This window comes from Oreochromis aureus, linkage group 16, assembly GCF_013358895.1.
Source record: "Oreochromis aureus strain Israel breed Guangdong linkage group 16, ZZ_aureus, whole genome shotgun sequence".
NCBI classification, from domain to species: Eukaryota; Metazoa; Chordata; class Actinopteri; order Cichliformes; family Cichlidae; genus Oreochromis; species Oreochromis aureus.
In genome coordinates, this window is record NC_052957.1 from 16,228,329 (window position 1) to 16,243,720 (window position 15,392).

The 15,392-nt window shown below is 41.9% G+C and overlaps 1 protein-coding gene across 4 annotated transcripts in view; it reads left to right on the forward strand.

Annotated features, from left to right (window-relative positions):
• The window catches only part of myo3b (myosin IIIB), a 69,828-nt gene that overhangs the window by 48,003 nt on the left and 6,433 nt on the right, over nucleotides 1-15,392 (forward strand). For 3 of the 4 annotated variants that reach the window (XM_031743261.2, XM_039599682.1, XM_039599683.1), the window contains 6 exons: nucleotides 1,207-1,303; nucleotides 2,609-2,660; nucleotides 3,595-3,718; nucleotides 13,919-14,019; nucleotides 14,398-14,444; nucleotides 14,850-15,005. In XM_031743261.2, the coding sequence (XP_031599121.2) occupies nucleotides 1,207-1,303; nucleotides 2,609-2,660; nucleotides 3,595-3,718; nucleotides 13,919-14,019; nucleotides 14,398-14,444; nucleotides 14,850-14,958 (530 nt within the window). In that variant the 3' untranslated portion in view covers nucleotides 14,959-15,005. Of the gene's footprint in view, nucleotides 1-1,206; nucleotides 1,304-2,608; nucleotides 2,661-3,594; nucleotides 3,719-13,487; nucleotides 13,587-13,918; nucleotides 14,020-14,397; nucleotides 14,445-14,849; nucleotides 15,006-15,392 lie in introns of those variants that run through there. The other variant, XM_039599684.1, reaches the window with a different exon arrangement.

The window sequence follows — 15,392 nt, forward strand, 5'->3', positions numbered from 1 at the left end:
GCTTTTGAAAGTTTGGGCAGCATTTGGTCCCCATGTTTCAGAAGAACAGTGCATACTGAGATCCTTTTTTTCCTTTCATCTCTTTCCCAGTAAAGGCAAGAGAGGGGCTTATCCCTTCTGTTTCCTCACGACTTCCTCTCTCAAATTCCTGGCCTATTACACAGCTCTCACATACCAGAAACAAGATGCCTTTTTATACTGTCAACCTTTTCATCTGAAATGTAAATTAATTCTTACTCAGTGTGCCTTGACGAAGATCAAAGTGGGCACATTAACCTTCCCAGCCCCCCTCCCCCTCCTCGGAGGCTCTCACTGGAGGACAAGGGAGGGTGCCAAAAGGGGCAGGAGAGAGGAGGGCAGGAGGGAGGAGATCTGGCATTGTTTCCCCTGGCTCTCCTAAGGGCTGCCCTCATCTGGCACATGGAGCATCTCAGTCGCCTGCACACCTTGTGTAAATGTCCTCCATTAAACCCTTGTAAATAAAGCTGCAGAATGGGTAAACATGGTTTTGGTGTTGGGAAAGCCTCTCTGTCGCCGCTGTCTTTCTTTTTAGAGAAGCGTGTTTGTGTGTGGCCGCCGGGGTTCGGGAAGGGGATGGAAGGCGGGGTGGGGGGAGAACCTGAACCTGACATAAGTGGGGCCTCAGCCCCCCGGCGGAGCACTCCAGCACATTCACTTTGTGTGTTCTCTGCAGCTTATAGCCTTTGAGGTGGGCTGCATTTGCATTCTGAAAATAAACAGATGCCTTTCAAATGTATGAGCCTGGTGGCTTCTCAGATCTCAGCGGGGCCTGGGGGACATGCTCACCATCGATCAGATTAGACCATGCAAAATAGAACCATTGCTCAACAATGTACTTGAGCCTTCTTTTCCTGTGCATATAATTTTACCAGGAAAAACACAAAGCCCGTCGACGGAGTAAGTCAGCAGGCTCCGTTTACCATCCATCTGAGCTCAGTGTGTCTCAATAAGCGCACAAAGTTTCCCCACCGCGATGCCACAGACGATATATGCATGCTAAACACATCTCACTTCCTCGCGGGTGAATCCAGAGTTTTTTAATATGAAACCCTTTGGTGCTCCTGATTAATATATAATAAATACACTTGGTAATTGTGTGAGCAGGCAACATGTATATGAGGACAGGGGTGAGGCAGCGGCGTTTTGACCATTTGACAGCGTGTCTGGCATTCATATCCTGTGCAGCTTATAGGGGCCATCGGGTGCGTCGGGACTGTGGACCCCAGGAGCACAGATGTCACCCTGAGGCTGGAGAAAAGACCACCAAAGAGGAGCATTTAGGGTGAGCTTTGACATTTGTTGTCCTTCAGCATCTGTTCTCATTGGTCTAATTTTTCCTGCACTTTGATTTCTTTTGTAATTTCATTTGCTCCTCATTGCACAGACAATAGTCCACCAGTAGCCATGGCTGACTGAGCAAGAGGCCTCCCATGCTTGCCATTCATCTTCAGCCTTTGCTGGATGAGCTGCTTTTGCCTCATAATGAACTGCTGTTTCACCCAAAGGGGAAAGCTCCTCCCCGTGCACCACCTCTTTCAGTTTTATAAACGTAATAAATAACTTTCCACCAAGATAGCACACTTGTCTGACCACAAGCGGGGCTGGGCGCTGCACTGGTGTCCAGATGTACGAGCTTGTGTTTATTCAGCATATGGGCAGGCCAGTCATTAAGAAAGTATGCGCCAAGCAGGAGAGCAGCCACTGAATGAATAGCGGCACACGAAGTGTCGATGGCAGCTTTTACCTTTTTTTGTTATTAAAAAAAAAAGCTTCGAAGCATCCTAAAAATTGTTGTAAGTATCCTTGAATGATTTTGGACCTTTGACATTAGCTCTTAGAAAGAAAGCCGTAAAATTAGAGATGCATTGCATATCTTGTTTAAATCTTTTGCGACATTTTGGTCAAGGTTGCACATTTCTCTCCCGACTCCAAAACTCCAAAATACTAGATTTACACATCTGAAAATGTTATGCTCGTTGTATACTCAAACCGAGCAGAGCCCTATCTGGGGATTTTTCTCTCCATGTTTACAATCATATTCCTTGGTGGGAAAAAACTTCAAACCTCCACTTAACAATTCTGTTTAATCAGTGTTGGAATCTCTCCATATATATTTATTTTGACATGATCTGGCCCATTTTCCTGCGGTAAGCTCTGTGTTCTCACCTACATGCTGTTCTTTTCCCTTTTGATATCCCTCCTGTCTGCCATGCATGAATTCTGTGTTTGCATCCAAACAGCAGAGCCTCCGGTTGCATCGCCAGTTCCAAACTGGATGAGATTTTTGTTTTTCTAGACCCGAAGCATGACTGCCACTGGCTCGCGGCATTGTGCGTGCAGATGTTGTCTCGTTGGTGTTTGCTTTTTAAATAATGCAACATGAGTGAACGGGTGCAGAAACACATCGGTGCTTTTTTGCTCTGCAAATTGCATAATCATAAAGTGGAGATGTTTTAGGAGCAAAAAAGACAAATACAAATCATCCTCAGCTCTGGATTTCTTTGTAATAAGCTGATGCAATATGCGTTATTTTGCAGTGATCATTTTCGTGTTAATTTTTAGTTAAAAGTGCGTCTTAATTTCACAGGTACAGCCCGGACAACAAAGAGGCAGACGGAGATTACACACATAAAGAAGATGTAAGTAGCAGAATATCAATGAGCATTTTCCTTATGCCTTACTAGCTGTGTATGTAAAAAAAAAAAATAATAAAAAAAAATAAAATAATGCTGCTCCTCTACAAAGCAGCTTTAACCCAGATTATTCTTTGGGAATTTTTTGAGTCCTTGAGACAAAAGAGTTCTCTTGCTCCAACCTCCATCTCAGCGGAGAAGAAGACAGGGTGGTACAGGAACGAGAGAATCAAAAGGCTGGAAATTCACGGCTGAGAATAAATGCTCGCTCTTCCCTGAGGTGATTTGTCTTTGCGCTCTTCTTTCTACAGATGTTAGACCCCTTTTTTAGTAAAGACCTGAGGTTCTTTGGTAGCACTTTGATATCCTGCTCGGATTCAATATGTGAAATAGAAGAGCCACTCCGTGACTTGGAGCACATCACAGTCTTTGAAGTCTGATCCAATTTTTGCTGCTCACCATTTGATGTTGAAAGGATGAAATGAGGAAAATGTACAGTTTTTGCCAGTAACTCTGCTGAGCATATGTAAGATTAAAAAAGCAAAATCCTTTGGAGGATGTACTTAGAAATGTTAAGCAGATTAATACTTTCCTATAGCTCTTTTATTCAAAGATAAAATTAAATATGTGAGGAAGTCTGTATGTGCTGTTTTTCACCCTCTCACAATTAAGTCAGTGTGGTGCTGTTTGCTAGGAGGTAGGGCTAGTAAAGGGGGGGATATGCAATTGCATTAGCATTTGATTAACATTGCAAAGCACATTAATGGGTTTGAGTTATATGAGTGCCAAATTGTAAATTGTAAATAAATGAATACAACATCTACATGACTAAATTGAAGAAAAAAAAACGCATTACAGGGCATGCTTTAACTTGTATATATTCATTCAGTGCTTTCATTGACATTGCTCTTCTGGGTGTGTTTACGCCTCCTCTTTCAAGGTTGGCCCTGACAGCCAAGACAGACAAGTGAAAGACATCAAGAGAGACAAAGGCAGAGCAGAAGACAGTGTAACGCAGCCGTGCAGGGAGACGGCAAGGCTGCGAGACATGCAGTGTAAACAAGGTAAGCCCGAGCACAGAGCTGGCGGGTGCAGGTAATTACACAAAGAGACAGCAGAAATCCCGCTTTAATGGATAAAGTGCCATTTTTAATACGAGACCCCTTTCAACCTTTCATCCCAGCCAATCCCCTGCTGCCATTCTTTGTTGACAGCAAAAAAGAGCGGCATTATGGGTGATCATTTCTGTGGTATTTTAATAACTCAGGTCAGCTCATCATAAACGTCTCAAGGCAAGTGGAGGGGGGGGGGTTTCGAAGTGGCACGAGCACTTCAAAGCTTTCGTTCTCCCGCATGGCGGGCCCTTCACTAAGGATCTCATCAGTGACTCTAATAGACCTGCACAGTAACGGTGACACGAAAATACACAAACCCTGATTTGTTGAACATATGTTTGGTTTGCTTTTTGCCCCAGGCGACGAATTACATTAATTCCTGCTGCCTGGAAGGCTGAGTGGGTGGCTGTGCAGGGGGCCTCTGATTACGGCCGTCACCCAGCCCACCGCTAGGGTAGCCTTGGTAATGGGGCCCGGCCCTTCATTAATGTTATTAAAGGGGTATGAGGTAAGAGACCGAGGTGGAATAGTGTTTAGCGTTGCGGCTGAGAGATTATGGGGATTAGACATGATAATGTAACACAGACAGGGCTCTCCAGCAGGCCCGGGATTAGTGTCAGCACGCCACAGCAGGTCTGGGTTAGATAGCGGCTAATTCGGTAATGCTGCATACAGGTGACCCCCGCTCCCAGGCATCACTGCCGCTGAAGGGAGGCAGTGTTTGATGAATTTATAATGTGAAAGTGATTATTGAGAGGAAACATGGCGGTGAATGTGAGGGCATTTTGCCTAAACTGGTGTTTTGTTTTGTTTTTTCCTCCAGTTGGTCCACATGTAAATTTAAAATAACAGCTGAATGACTTTCTGTTTTTTGTTTTTTCTTTACAGTTTAGAATTTGTTCAAATGTAAAACAATGAGTTCATAGCATCATCGCATCAATAATAAAGCACGCCCACGGTAAGGCTTCATGGGTATACCTGTAAAGGTGTCAAACTGCTTTTTTTCCTAGATTAAGTAGTTTGAAGGACATTTTTGGGCGGTGCGAGGTGAAAGGAGAGTAAAGCCACTACATGCAAATAAGCAATGCAAAGAGATGAAAAAGAAATGCATTGTTTAATCATCCTTTGATTGCAATGAATAAAATGTCCATCCTTAAGAAATTAAAAGAAATTAAAATACAAAAGTAAATATTCTGGAAATGTTCCTCTTTATTTGTAATAATAATAAAAAAGCAGGTCCCTCATGTGCACTCAAGAAAAATTACATTTGATTTTGGATCATTGTGAAACATTGTACAAAAGACTTGGGTCAAAAAAGACTTTAAGGGTTCATGTTGCTGGTAACAAGGGGGTTTTTGCAGTGATCTTGCAACCTCTGAGATTTTTCCTGGGGGTGCTTAGAGGTGGGATATGGGGTCTAAATGAAGGTTAGTCTTTTAGTCTCTTTTCCTGCAGCTTGTCAAACTCTAATGCTTTTTGTAAGCAGGTAAGTTGTAAGTTTTCTAGATGTGACAGTTCAATTATGTTGAAATTTCCTACAGAAAAAATAGCCTGGACTAATTCCTTAGATATTATATGTGGAGAGATTTTCAGGTATTCATCATTGCCTCTTTTCCTGCTTCATTTATGTTCCTGCTTGTGGCTCTGACGTCTTTCAGGAAACCCCATTTGAATATGTTGAGGGAGGCCACAGTGGCTCATGCACCCAGGGCACACTTTGATCCCTGCAGATCTGAGGGTCTTTTTTTTTTTCATCCCGAGGTTGAGCGAGTCATGGAAGCCTTGCCCTGCCAGATGTTTGGAGACCAGACTTCTTCCTGTGTCTCATCCTGCCGTCGCCTCTGGTGATCGCATTGGTTCTCTCGTGCTAGAGTTCGACCTGGAGTGTTTCAGGACACCAGTAGAGGGAAAAAAAAACAGAAAATTAACCGTGGTAATCGAATTACTCCACCCCTCCAGACACCCGCGCGCTCTCTACACGCTGCTCCCATTAAAGCCAAAACACCAGGGCGTGACCTGGAACCTCTCAATGTGTTTGACGGACGTTGGGTCTTTCCTGCATGATTTTAAAAAGCCTGGTGTTCAACTGAGAGATCTGTTTCACTGTATATCCGACACCAGGCTAAGCGACTGTTCTCCCTCTTTAGGCAGGTACCCACAGTGCTGTATTTTATGATGGGGAGAGAGCATTAAAACACTTTGTACTCCAGGCGCTTGCAGTTGTCTTCAACACCAACCTTTGATTTTTCTTTTTTTCTCTCTCTCGCTCTCTCAGCGGAAAAAGTTACACATACGCAGTGTTGTCTTGTAAGCTACATGTTCAAGGCGATGTCACCTTCCGTCACCTGTCTCCTGAGCACTAAATATTAATGCAACATGTTTGGAAATGAGTCACAGAGATGCGTGCAGAAAGAAAGCCTTTGCTAGCAAGCAGGAGATATGATCAGAGCGCTGCTCATGCTCCTCAGCGTGGTAAACAGGATGGTGCCGAGGATCAGTCAGAGCTGACTTTATGGTTTATGAAAGCTGAGCTACTTATGTTAACAGGCTTTTTGAAGATTATAGTTGTGGTAAACATACATGTCAAGAGAGAGACAGTGATAAAGTGGGGCTACGACACAGCCCAATTACCTCTGTGCCTCAGAAGATGGTTAACCTGCTGGCTTGAAAGGATGAAACAAGAAGAAGAAAAACAGGAAAATAGTTAAAGTAATGTTGTCTTAATGGTTATAGTTGCATCCCCTCTGCACAGAACACGGTACAGTCAATAAGAATTGATTTGGTTTGTTGCTCTGAGCTGTTTCTGTGCTTTATAGCTGCAGCTGGGAGTGCTTGTTGGAAATGTGGGCGCAGTTTTTCCCCACACTGAGGTCATCCCACACTCAAAGAACATCTCACTTTCCTCTCCGCCTGCTCCTTCCCTCAGCTCTTAAACGTCTTCCCGCATGTCCTCCCACAAGGTTTGCAGCCACCAGGTGCTGCTCCACAACCCCCCCCACCCCCATACACCAACACCATCACCATCACCACCAAAGCAGCATCACAGTATCAACATGCATCTGCCAGACAAATGATCCACCCTCTCCATGTTCTCTAGACAAATACTCTCCCTCCCTCTCGCTGTCTCTCAGCCTTTTGATTTATCTGTCTGTCTCCACATATCGCCGCGTCTCCACCGGATGCCTTCAGTTTTAGGCAAATTACAGGCTCGACGTAGCGGCAGCAGAGATTTGGAAGGGATAGGAAAGACTCAACTTAACGGAAGGAGTTGCCTCTGTCTGACGCTACCTACGTAATCCTCTTAATGTCAGTGGGAGTAGTTAACAGGATGTACTTCCAAACTACTCATCATCACAATTCCAACAGAATAATCTCCTCAGACATTAAAATCAAGGTGGAAAACGATGCTCAGAGTTCTCTGTGATTTTTCACATGTCGATTGAGTCACTTGGTGTACTTTAGCAAAGTTTTCCAAGCACAAAATGTTATTAGGTTGTTATTGTACTAATTTTATTTAGCAAAATTTGCTGGTATTCCACTGATCAAGAGAGAAAAAGCTCAGTGCCCTTCATTTCCATATTTAATCTATTTTTGGCTTTTCTTGTCATTCGTCTCTCCCTCAGCGGTCTTTATTCCTTTTTACTTGTCCTTCTTGGTTGGGGTTATAGATTACATGTATTAAGCTTGTGACAAATGATTGACTCCCACAAAGTTTGCAGATTTCTCCTCCTAGCAAGCATTTTTTTCAGGAGTCAAAGTTCCAAAAGTTGCTGTCAGTGGAAATGATTGATTTCAGTGTGAAAAATTGCTTGTAAGTAACAACATCCTCTGCTTGCACTAGTGAAAACAGATGCAGGATCAGCCCCCTTTTTCTGCATTATCTGCGAGGCTTGATCAGTTCGGCTTCTAATTTAAAGCACATGACTGGCTATTAAAGGAATGAGAGAAAGTTCTGGAAATGCTCTTCCACTTTGCATATCTGGTTTGGGTCTTTGTTTGCAAGTTAAGAATAATATCTGTTACTGTTTGCGTGCATGTGTGCGCACGTTTGTGTGCATGCTGTCTGGGCTAATGCGTGCGTGTATGTGTGTGAAGAGGCGGTTGTGAGGTAAAGAGAGGGGTCTGGATTGCACATGCCTCATTTAGACATCAAAGGCCTCTGCTGATGATTTTTCCTTATAATCCATGCCTTTTGGTGCCTCTGCTCTCTCCATCTGAATAAACAAAACCCGAGCGGTTCTCTGTGGTCTGGGAGAAGTCAGGTGATTGCAGCACGTGACTTTGGAAGTAAATCGATACATCTCTAATTTATTCCACTAAAAATCCCTTTTAGCGGCTCTTTTATGTTGTTTCTGAAGAGCGTTCTGATTTTCAAGGGATTTCAAAGTGGTATTTAGAGATGTAATACGTCTCATCTGCTAGTCTTTGAAAATAAAAGAAGTACCTATCTAAAAAAAAAATGAATTCTTTTTATCTCAAGAAGCAAACATGTACAATATGTAAGTCTTTCACCAAGAAGAGCAAACACTGCTTGGCTTTCTTTGATAGGGAGAAATCAATATTGCATGAAACTTACTGCCTCTGTATTCCCAGTTGGCTATTATTCCTCCCCACCCCAAACAGCAAACGTTACCCACGATCATTTAGCAAACCCTTGGTGTGAGCCGCTGTCTGACCCCTTCCCAGCTCTGCCCGCCCGTGTCCAAGCTGTGCTCCCCTGCCAGAAGCCAGTTTGGCAGGCTCCCTGCCTGTAATATATCTGCAGGAGCAGCATTCCTCTGGGGCTGGCCTGGATCAAATGACAATGATTTCCCAAATGGAGGCACAGAGATGGGAGGCCTGACCCATCCTCTGATCTGCTACACACTCTGATCGCTGCAGGTCAGGATGGATAAATTGTGAGGCTAAACCTCCTGCGAGATCTGCGGGGTTAGATACAGCACCTGAGAGATAAGAACTGCATCCGTAGAAACAGACACATTAATATCTCATCAATGTCAGTAGGAAAAAAATGTCTGAGTAGAAACTGATAAAATAATAAAGCTGCTGAGAGGTTTTGCAACATTTTCCATTAAAAAATCAAAGTGTGCAGTCAGTGTTGCGTGCCTGTAGGTACTAAACTACAAGGTCGTTGTCCTACATGGTAATTTCTTTTTTTAAAGGGATCTGGACAAAAATCTAGTGGGCCCTTGTTTTCCAAATTCGCCACCTCTGCCACATTTCATTAAATTTTTATTGAAAGTTTTACGTCACCATCCTGACAAAGAGGAGCTGTAAAGGAGTGAATTCCAGCGCCAGTACCCTACCCCACAAATCTGAAGCGATCCCGAGCCACGCTGAGTATTTTTCTTCTTTTTGCACAAATGCCACCTCTCAACCAAGTTTCATGAAATCCATCTGAGTAGCTTTTACATAACTTTGCAGAAAAACAGAGAATGTTGCAGATTTGGCTCCTGTCTTGATAGCGGTATTTGCAGTAAACACAGCTTGGGTTGTAGGGAATGTAATTTGGAGGTATTTAGTCTTTTAGTTTTAGATCAGTTAATACTTTTCGCCTACTGTGACATTTGCTGGGAAAAAAGATATCCTCAAGGAGTTAGAATCCATTCTGACCTGAACACTATTAAAACAAAATTTTCACTAGCTGTTGAGAGTTGTGGGGGGACCGGCCAACGAACAGATGTTGTCATTCCTCGCAGAACGACTAAAAGTGATACAGAGTTTTGTTTGTTTCGCAAAGCCTTTTGAAGCTCATGTTTACAGACACCAACTGGTAGAAACCAGTGTTTACATTTATTTATTTATTTATTTAGCAGGATTTATGTTAATTAGCTGCAGCTGAGTAAACTTACTGGCCACAGTTTTCTTTACAGCCAGTCATCGGGTTTAGCTTTCACTTGCTACATTTCTTGGGACACAGTTAAAGCATTAGCTAAAGAAACCTATTATGCTCATTTAACTACTCTATGTTTTCTTTTAAATGTAAAAGAATAACTGACTGAGAATGACTCACAGTTTAAAGTAATCCTTGCTCATCTCATAGTAGGCCTTGGTGTGGCCCCCTGAGACTTCTTACCTCCCTTTCCCTTCAGCCCAGCTTCTTTCTGATTGGCTGCCCCTCGCGGACAGAAGATTTGTACAGCAGGTGGGTAGGACTGCTGTGCTCACAGCAAGAGCCGCGTGCCTGAGAAGACAATATTGAGCATATTCATAAACAGACATATAAAAGGAAGAGCAGAAAAAACATTTAGCGTTTTTTTTCTGCTCTTCCAGAGCTTCAAAAGCAGACTGATGTCTGAGCTTTTGGCTCACAGGGATTACTTGTACATACTCTGACCTCATTATTATCTTTAGCTGTGCTTATAAGGAGGATCCAAAGCTGTAACTGTATACATATATGTACATGTAAAGAAAGAGGAAAGACATAAATCCCCTTTAATTTAATTTCACTTGAGGTTTCCAAATGTTCTTTTTCTGCATTTTCAACATAATCTATGAATCACTCAAGTCATAAGGGAATTGGGTATTGTCCTAATTGCACTATATGCAGGTAAGAGTTTGCATTATTCTTAAATACTTGTGGACGTGCTGTCACAGCTAATGTTTTTTGTTGAAACCACAGACCGACTACGCAGTCTGTTTCATAATACGATTTAATTTTTTGTCTGTTCAAGGACGTTAGGATTCATTATTTGTGATTGAGGGCTTTGATGCAATTTCAGGGGAATAAAACATTTGCTTATCAAAACCATTTTCTGCATCATTAGCAGAACAACGTCCTACATAGAGACATTGTTTAACTGAGACGTAAAGTGTGAACATTTTATTTGTGCTGATTTTTCTCTTCGTAGCAGCATGTCATGCTCTTTCAGGTTTCAAAGGCTAAGCAAGAGCATAATGTCCAATTAATTTTAATGTGAGACTAAAACCTAAGTGCTTCTGATGCATCCGAACCCAGCTGCTTTTTTTTTCCTGAGCTATTTGTCTCGGTACATGAGATTTCTTCCAAATATCCTCAAATACTCAGGGGTAACAGGGATTCACACAGCGGACAGTTAGCACCTCTGAGGCATGGGTAGATAAGATTCACGGTAAAAGTTGGCTAATATCTCAAAACTGACAGGAACTTTCTGGGCATTTACAAAGTGTGACTTTAGTAAACCTGTGCTGGTTTGAATAACATCAAGAAAGCCGAGGAAAGATTGAAGGGGTGGCGGGGGATCCTGCTCTTTGATGTATAGGATTGAGATGTGATGAGGTCTGTTCAAAGGTGAGTACAAAGTAGTGTTAAGATGGAAAAGGCAAATGCAGCTTTAGTCAAGGTAGAGAAGCAGAGGTAGCAAGACATGATGAAGAAATGTCCTGTCTCACATGAAATGCAGGCAAAGAGGATGAAACGTTGTCAGACATTAAATATAGATGCTTCCTAGTAAAGGTGAGCTTTAAAAACACACTTTTGTAACCAATGAACTTTGAAATGCTAAGCAAGGTGTAGTAAGGAAGAGTAACCAGCCCTTATTACTGTGTTATGTTTGAGTATCCATGTTATCACATTTCTAATTGTCTCTGGTAAGCCAATAAGATTTCCCTTTCTGTGGTGCAGTCGGGAAGAACAGCCTTCACACATCTGCAGAGAAGAAATCACTCAGACAGGATCTGAATGTAGTAATTGCTTTTTATTCCTTTTGACACACTGACCGCAGCTTCCATGTGTCACTCATTTGAGTGGAAAGTGGAAGGGTGAAAATCTACGTCTAGAATCCTGCAGATCTGCTTAGTCAGGCTCTTATTGAAGTGTGCACGGTGAAAATATGTATTTATTGGCCATAAAATAGACGTCACTTCTCTTTAAAACCGCTAAAACTTTTAAACGTTAAATTGCATTCACTTGTGTTTGGGTGGCATAACCATAGACCACATGTGGGCATTGCCACAGTGACGTCACCCATTGGTTTATGGACTCCCGCTTGGAAGCCTTGACTTGAGCTTTTTTACCATATTGGAAGAAAGGGGAGGCTCTGACTGAGGGGAAAAAAAGGGCACTGCACATTCTTACAGCAGTACTTGTCAATTACAAAGTAGCCATGCTCTAAAACATATTCATCTTTATCGTCTCTTGGAGTACAATGGGGCCCACAATTTACAACATGAACATCAGTTTATATTCTGTAAGACCTAAATCTTGCTATTGAGACTATAAATTTATCAGATAAGTGTTTACCATTTTCATAGATTAAGTGAGAACTAAGGCCATTTTCCAATAGACTTCCATAAACCAAGATTCCTTTTTTTTACCCAGAGGAGTCGCCCCCTACTGGATATGAGTAAGAATGCAGGTATTACTGCACTGGTTTTACTATGTTGATCTATGGCTTATAACCTCTGATAGATATGACACTCTAGTATCATCACATTTTTCTCCCTGCAGCCATCCTTCGTCTCATCTAACTAGTGTTTTTTCCCCAAAATGTCACCCTGTTGGATTCCACTTTATTTTCCAGTCTTTATTACTTTGTTTGAATTTTACCATCACGCAGAGCTCTCTGCCTCTGCCATTAATACTTTGACATTTTCACTAATTTCAGTTGTGGTACACTGGAAATTGCCACCTGACCCTAATAGTGTATATTGTCAAATAGTTAATTAATTCTGTGTAGCTAATCATAAGCCTCTGCATACTCGTGTAATCCAGAAAACTATCAATGCTCCACTGAACAATCCTCCGCTGACTACTACTGCTGCAATTAGTAGATGTATAACTGATCAGCACACTTTTTGATGTTTCCTTTAATAGGTTATTAATATGGAATTAGATAGGAACAGGCAGTTTTGCATTTTGGAGAATTGTTTTCTGGTTATTACACAGAAACTACCACACATTTCTGGGTAATAAGTCACAACATTAAACACAACATGTACTCTGTTACCTTTATTCATTCAAAGAAGAATGCTGGAGGCATAAGTCAGCATTAATTTCAGCACTGTGAATAGTATCCTTAAGTGTTAAACCATCAACCAATATTACTGTTATATGAGATTAAGGCCACAAGTTACTATTTAACATTTTTAATGCACAGATATTAACATTTTATTGTTAGTAGGTCCTGTTGTTACCAATATACTATTATTAACTGATTTTGCCTCATAATCATACACTTGTTTCCACATTATTACACCCACTTTCTAGCCTCTTAGTACCAATTATGTGATATTAGTCTTATAACTACTACTATTAACTACTTGGCGTGTGGCTCTTTTGTCCTGGCTACCTCTCCTCACACCCAACCAGTTATGGCAGATGGCTGTCCTTCCCTAAACCTGTTTCTGAGTTTTTCCTTCCCACTGTTGCAAAGTGCTTGCACATAGGGGGCTGTTTGATTGTTGGAGTCTCCTCTGTATTGTAAAGAGCTGAACTGGCTATTACTCTGTATTACTTTGGTTAATAAGTGATTATTACCAAGATAGACTAGAAAGTGCTACCCAAATGTTTCTCCTCAAACAACAGATACTAAAATTTCTCATCTTGTCTTGATAGACATTTAATACCCTATAAACTCTTAAGTACCCAAGATTCCAAATACTTATTTTCCATTTGTTACAATCACACATCCATTGAATATTTACAATAAGCAGTACTCATTACTGAGTGAAATACAGTTAATGAGATTATCTGCACTTTTAAACGCTGACCTACTTTTTCTGTGCTATCATCCTGCAGAGTTGAGTGATCCAGGACTGTCAGCAACAAATATGAGATCTTTCTTAGCTTAAAACTACTGATGTTATTACCAGGATGAACTCTTCTCTGAGTGTGAAGGTGAACTTTTCATGAATGCACAGTGTCACTTCTGCCTGTTTCTTTTGTAATTCGGCTACTACAAACATCCCCCGCTGCGCACCTGTGATAGATGCGGTTTATGTAATAATAATAAGCTGTTATTGAGTCATCTCATCAATGAAATGACATAATCTCACTTAAGTCAATTTAAAGTGTTTCTGTCACTTTTCCGTCACACACGGGCGCCGATTTAAAAAGAAGTCGAGGGCAGAATCGGTTTACCGCCGCTGTCATCATCGTCGGCATCATGTTGGAGCTTGTTGTTGTTTTTGCCTGGTTGGATCACTGCCCTCGTTTTTCCTCTGTTGCAGGTCCAGTGATGAAGCTGCAGCAGAGAACTCCTCGCCGGCGGGGCCAGCAGCCCAAGCTGCTCAACAGCCCCGAAGACAGCCTGTACTACAACCAGCTAAATGTGAGTTCAAAGTGCCGATAAAGGCCTTTGTCTGACTTTGGTTCCACATGATAATACAATTAAACCTACCTGTGCCAGACCCTGGAGCCCCACCCCCACGCTTCTCTGCCTCTTGTCTTGAACATGTGCTTATGCTCTTTATCTGTTGCTTTCATGTCAGGATGTCTGCCTTCACGGTGAATAATTGATGTGGTTTATCAAAGCTGAGCAAGATGCATGCTTCATCAGACTCACTTGAGCCCTTTGATCAGAAAAAAATTATGCTGTGACTTCTGATATTATCAGCATCTGCTCGCATTCAACACAAAATCACTTTGAATTAAAAATTAATGACTCTCTGCTCATCTTTTGACTGTGTGCTCTTGGCCCTTTCCTCAGAGAACTCTGGATTACCAGGGGAGCAAGAGGAAGCCGAGAAAACTTGGGTAAATAACTGCTTTCCTACTTACAGCAACTCTAAACAGAGCAGGCCCTTTGTGGAATAGGAGAATCCAGAAATGGAGTTGTTTTCTTATAATGTAAATGGAGAGCCGAAAATAACAGGGTTTTTATGAGGAGATGCTCTGCGTCATTGGAGAGGGGGTTACATATTAGGGCCTTTGTCATCATGCTAATTTTAACTGTTGAAGGTCTGCACTGTGCCTGTAGTGTAATTGACATTCTAGTTAAGAGCAGTATGCTTAAGCAAACACCTCATCTCAGGTGCATCTGCAAATAATACTATTGCAAATGTCTAGCTTTACACAATATTAAACTGAAAAAGGCACCATTCCTCTATCACAGTAATGTATCACCACTTTCTTTTTTGTCTCCTTAAAAAAAAATCACAGTCAAATCAAAGTGCTGGATGGAGAAGATGAGTACTACAAATTACTGTCAACTGTGGAGTCGATCCCTGAGGAAGAGCACTCAACCACCGCCCCTACCCACCCTTTCTAGTTGGGCCCCTCGTCAGTCAGAGCTGAACCTTGCAACCATGTCAGCCGGTAAGACAGACGCTTCAGACGTGTAGACAGACACTCCAAAGAACATCCTCTGCTTTGGATGTGCTTCGGTATGTGGAGCAAGTAGCAGCGGTGCAGAATAAGCAACCTGCGCGAGCCGTGCCCTCGTCTGCTAATGCAAAGCGATCAGAAGATGTTTACAGGAGCAATTTGCTCGTCATCAGTGACAGTGTTAGGATAGTTTCCTCCTTCGACTCAGAGTTTGGAACACATAATTCTACTAGATTCTACTAGACTAGACATACTAGATTTCTACCTCGTGTGCACAATTTTTCCAGTCTTGTTTTTTTTATTACGATAACTTTAACTCTAGTAAGTTACACATCCGAGCTTCTGTTATATATATCTACTGTATTGTAAAGAATTTTA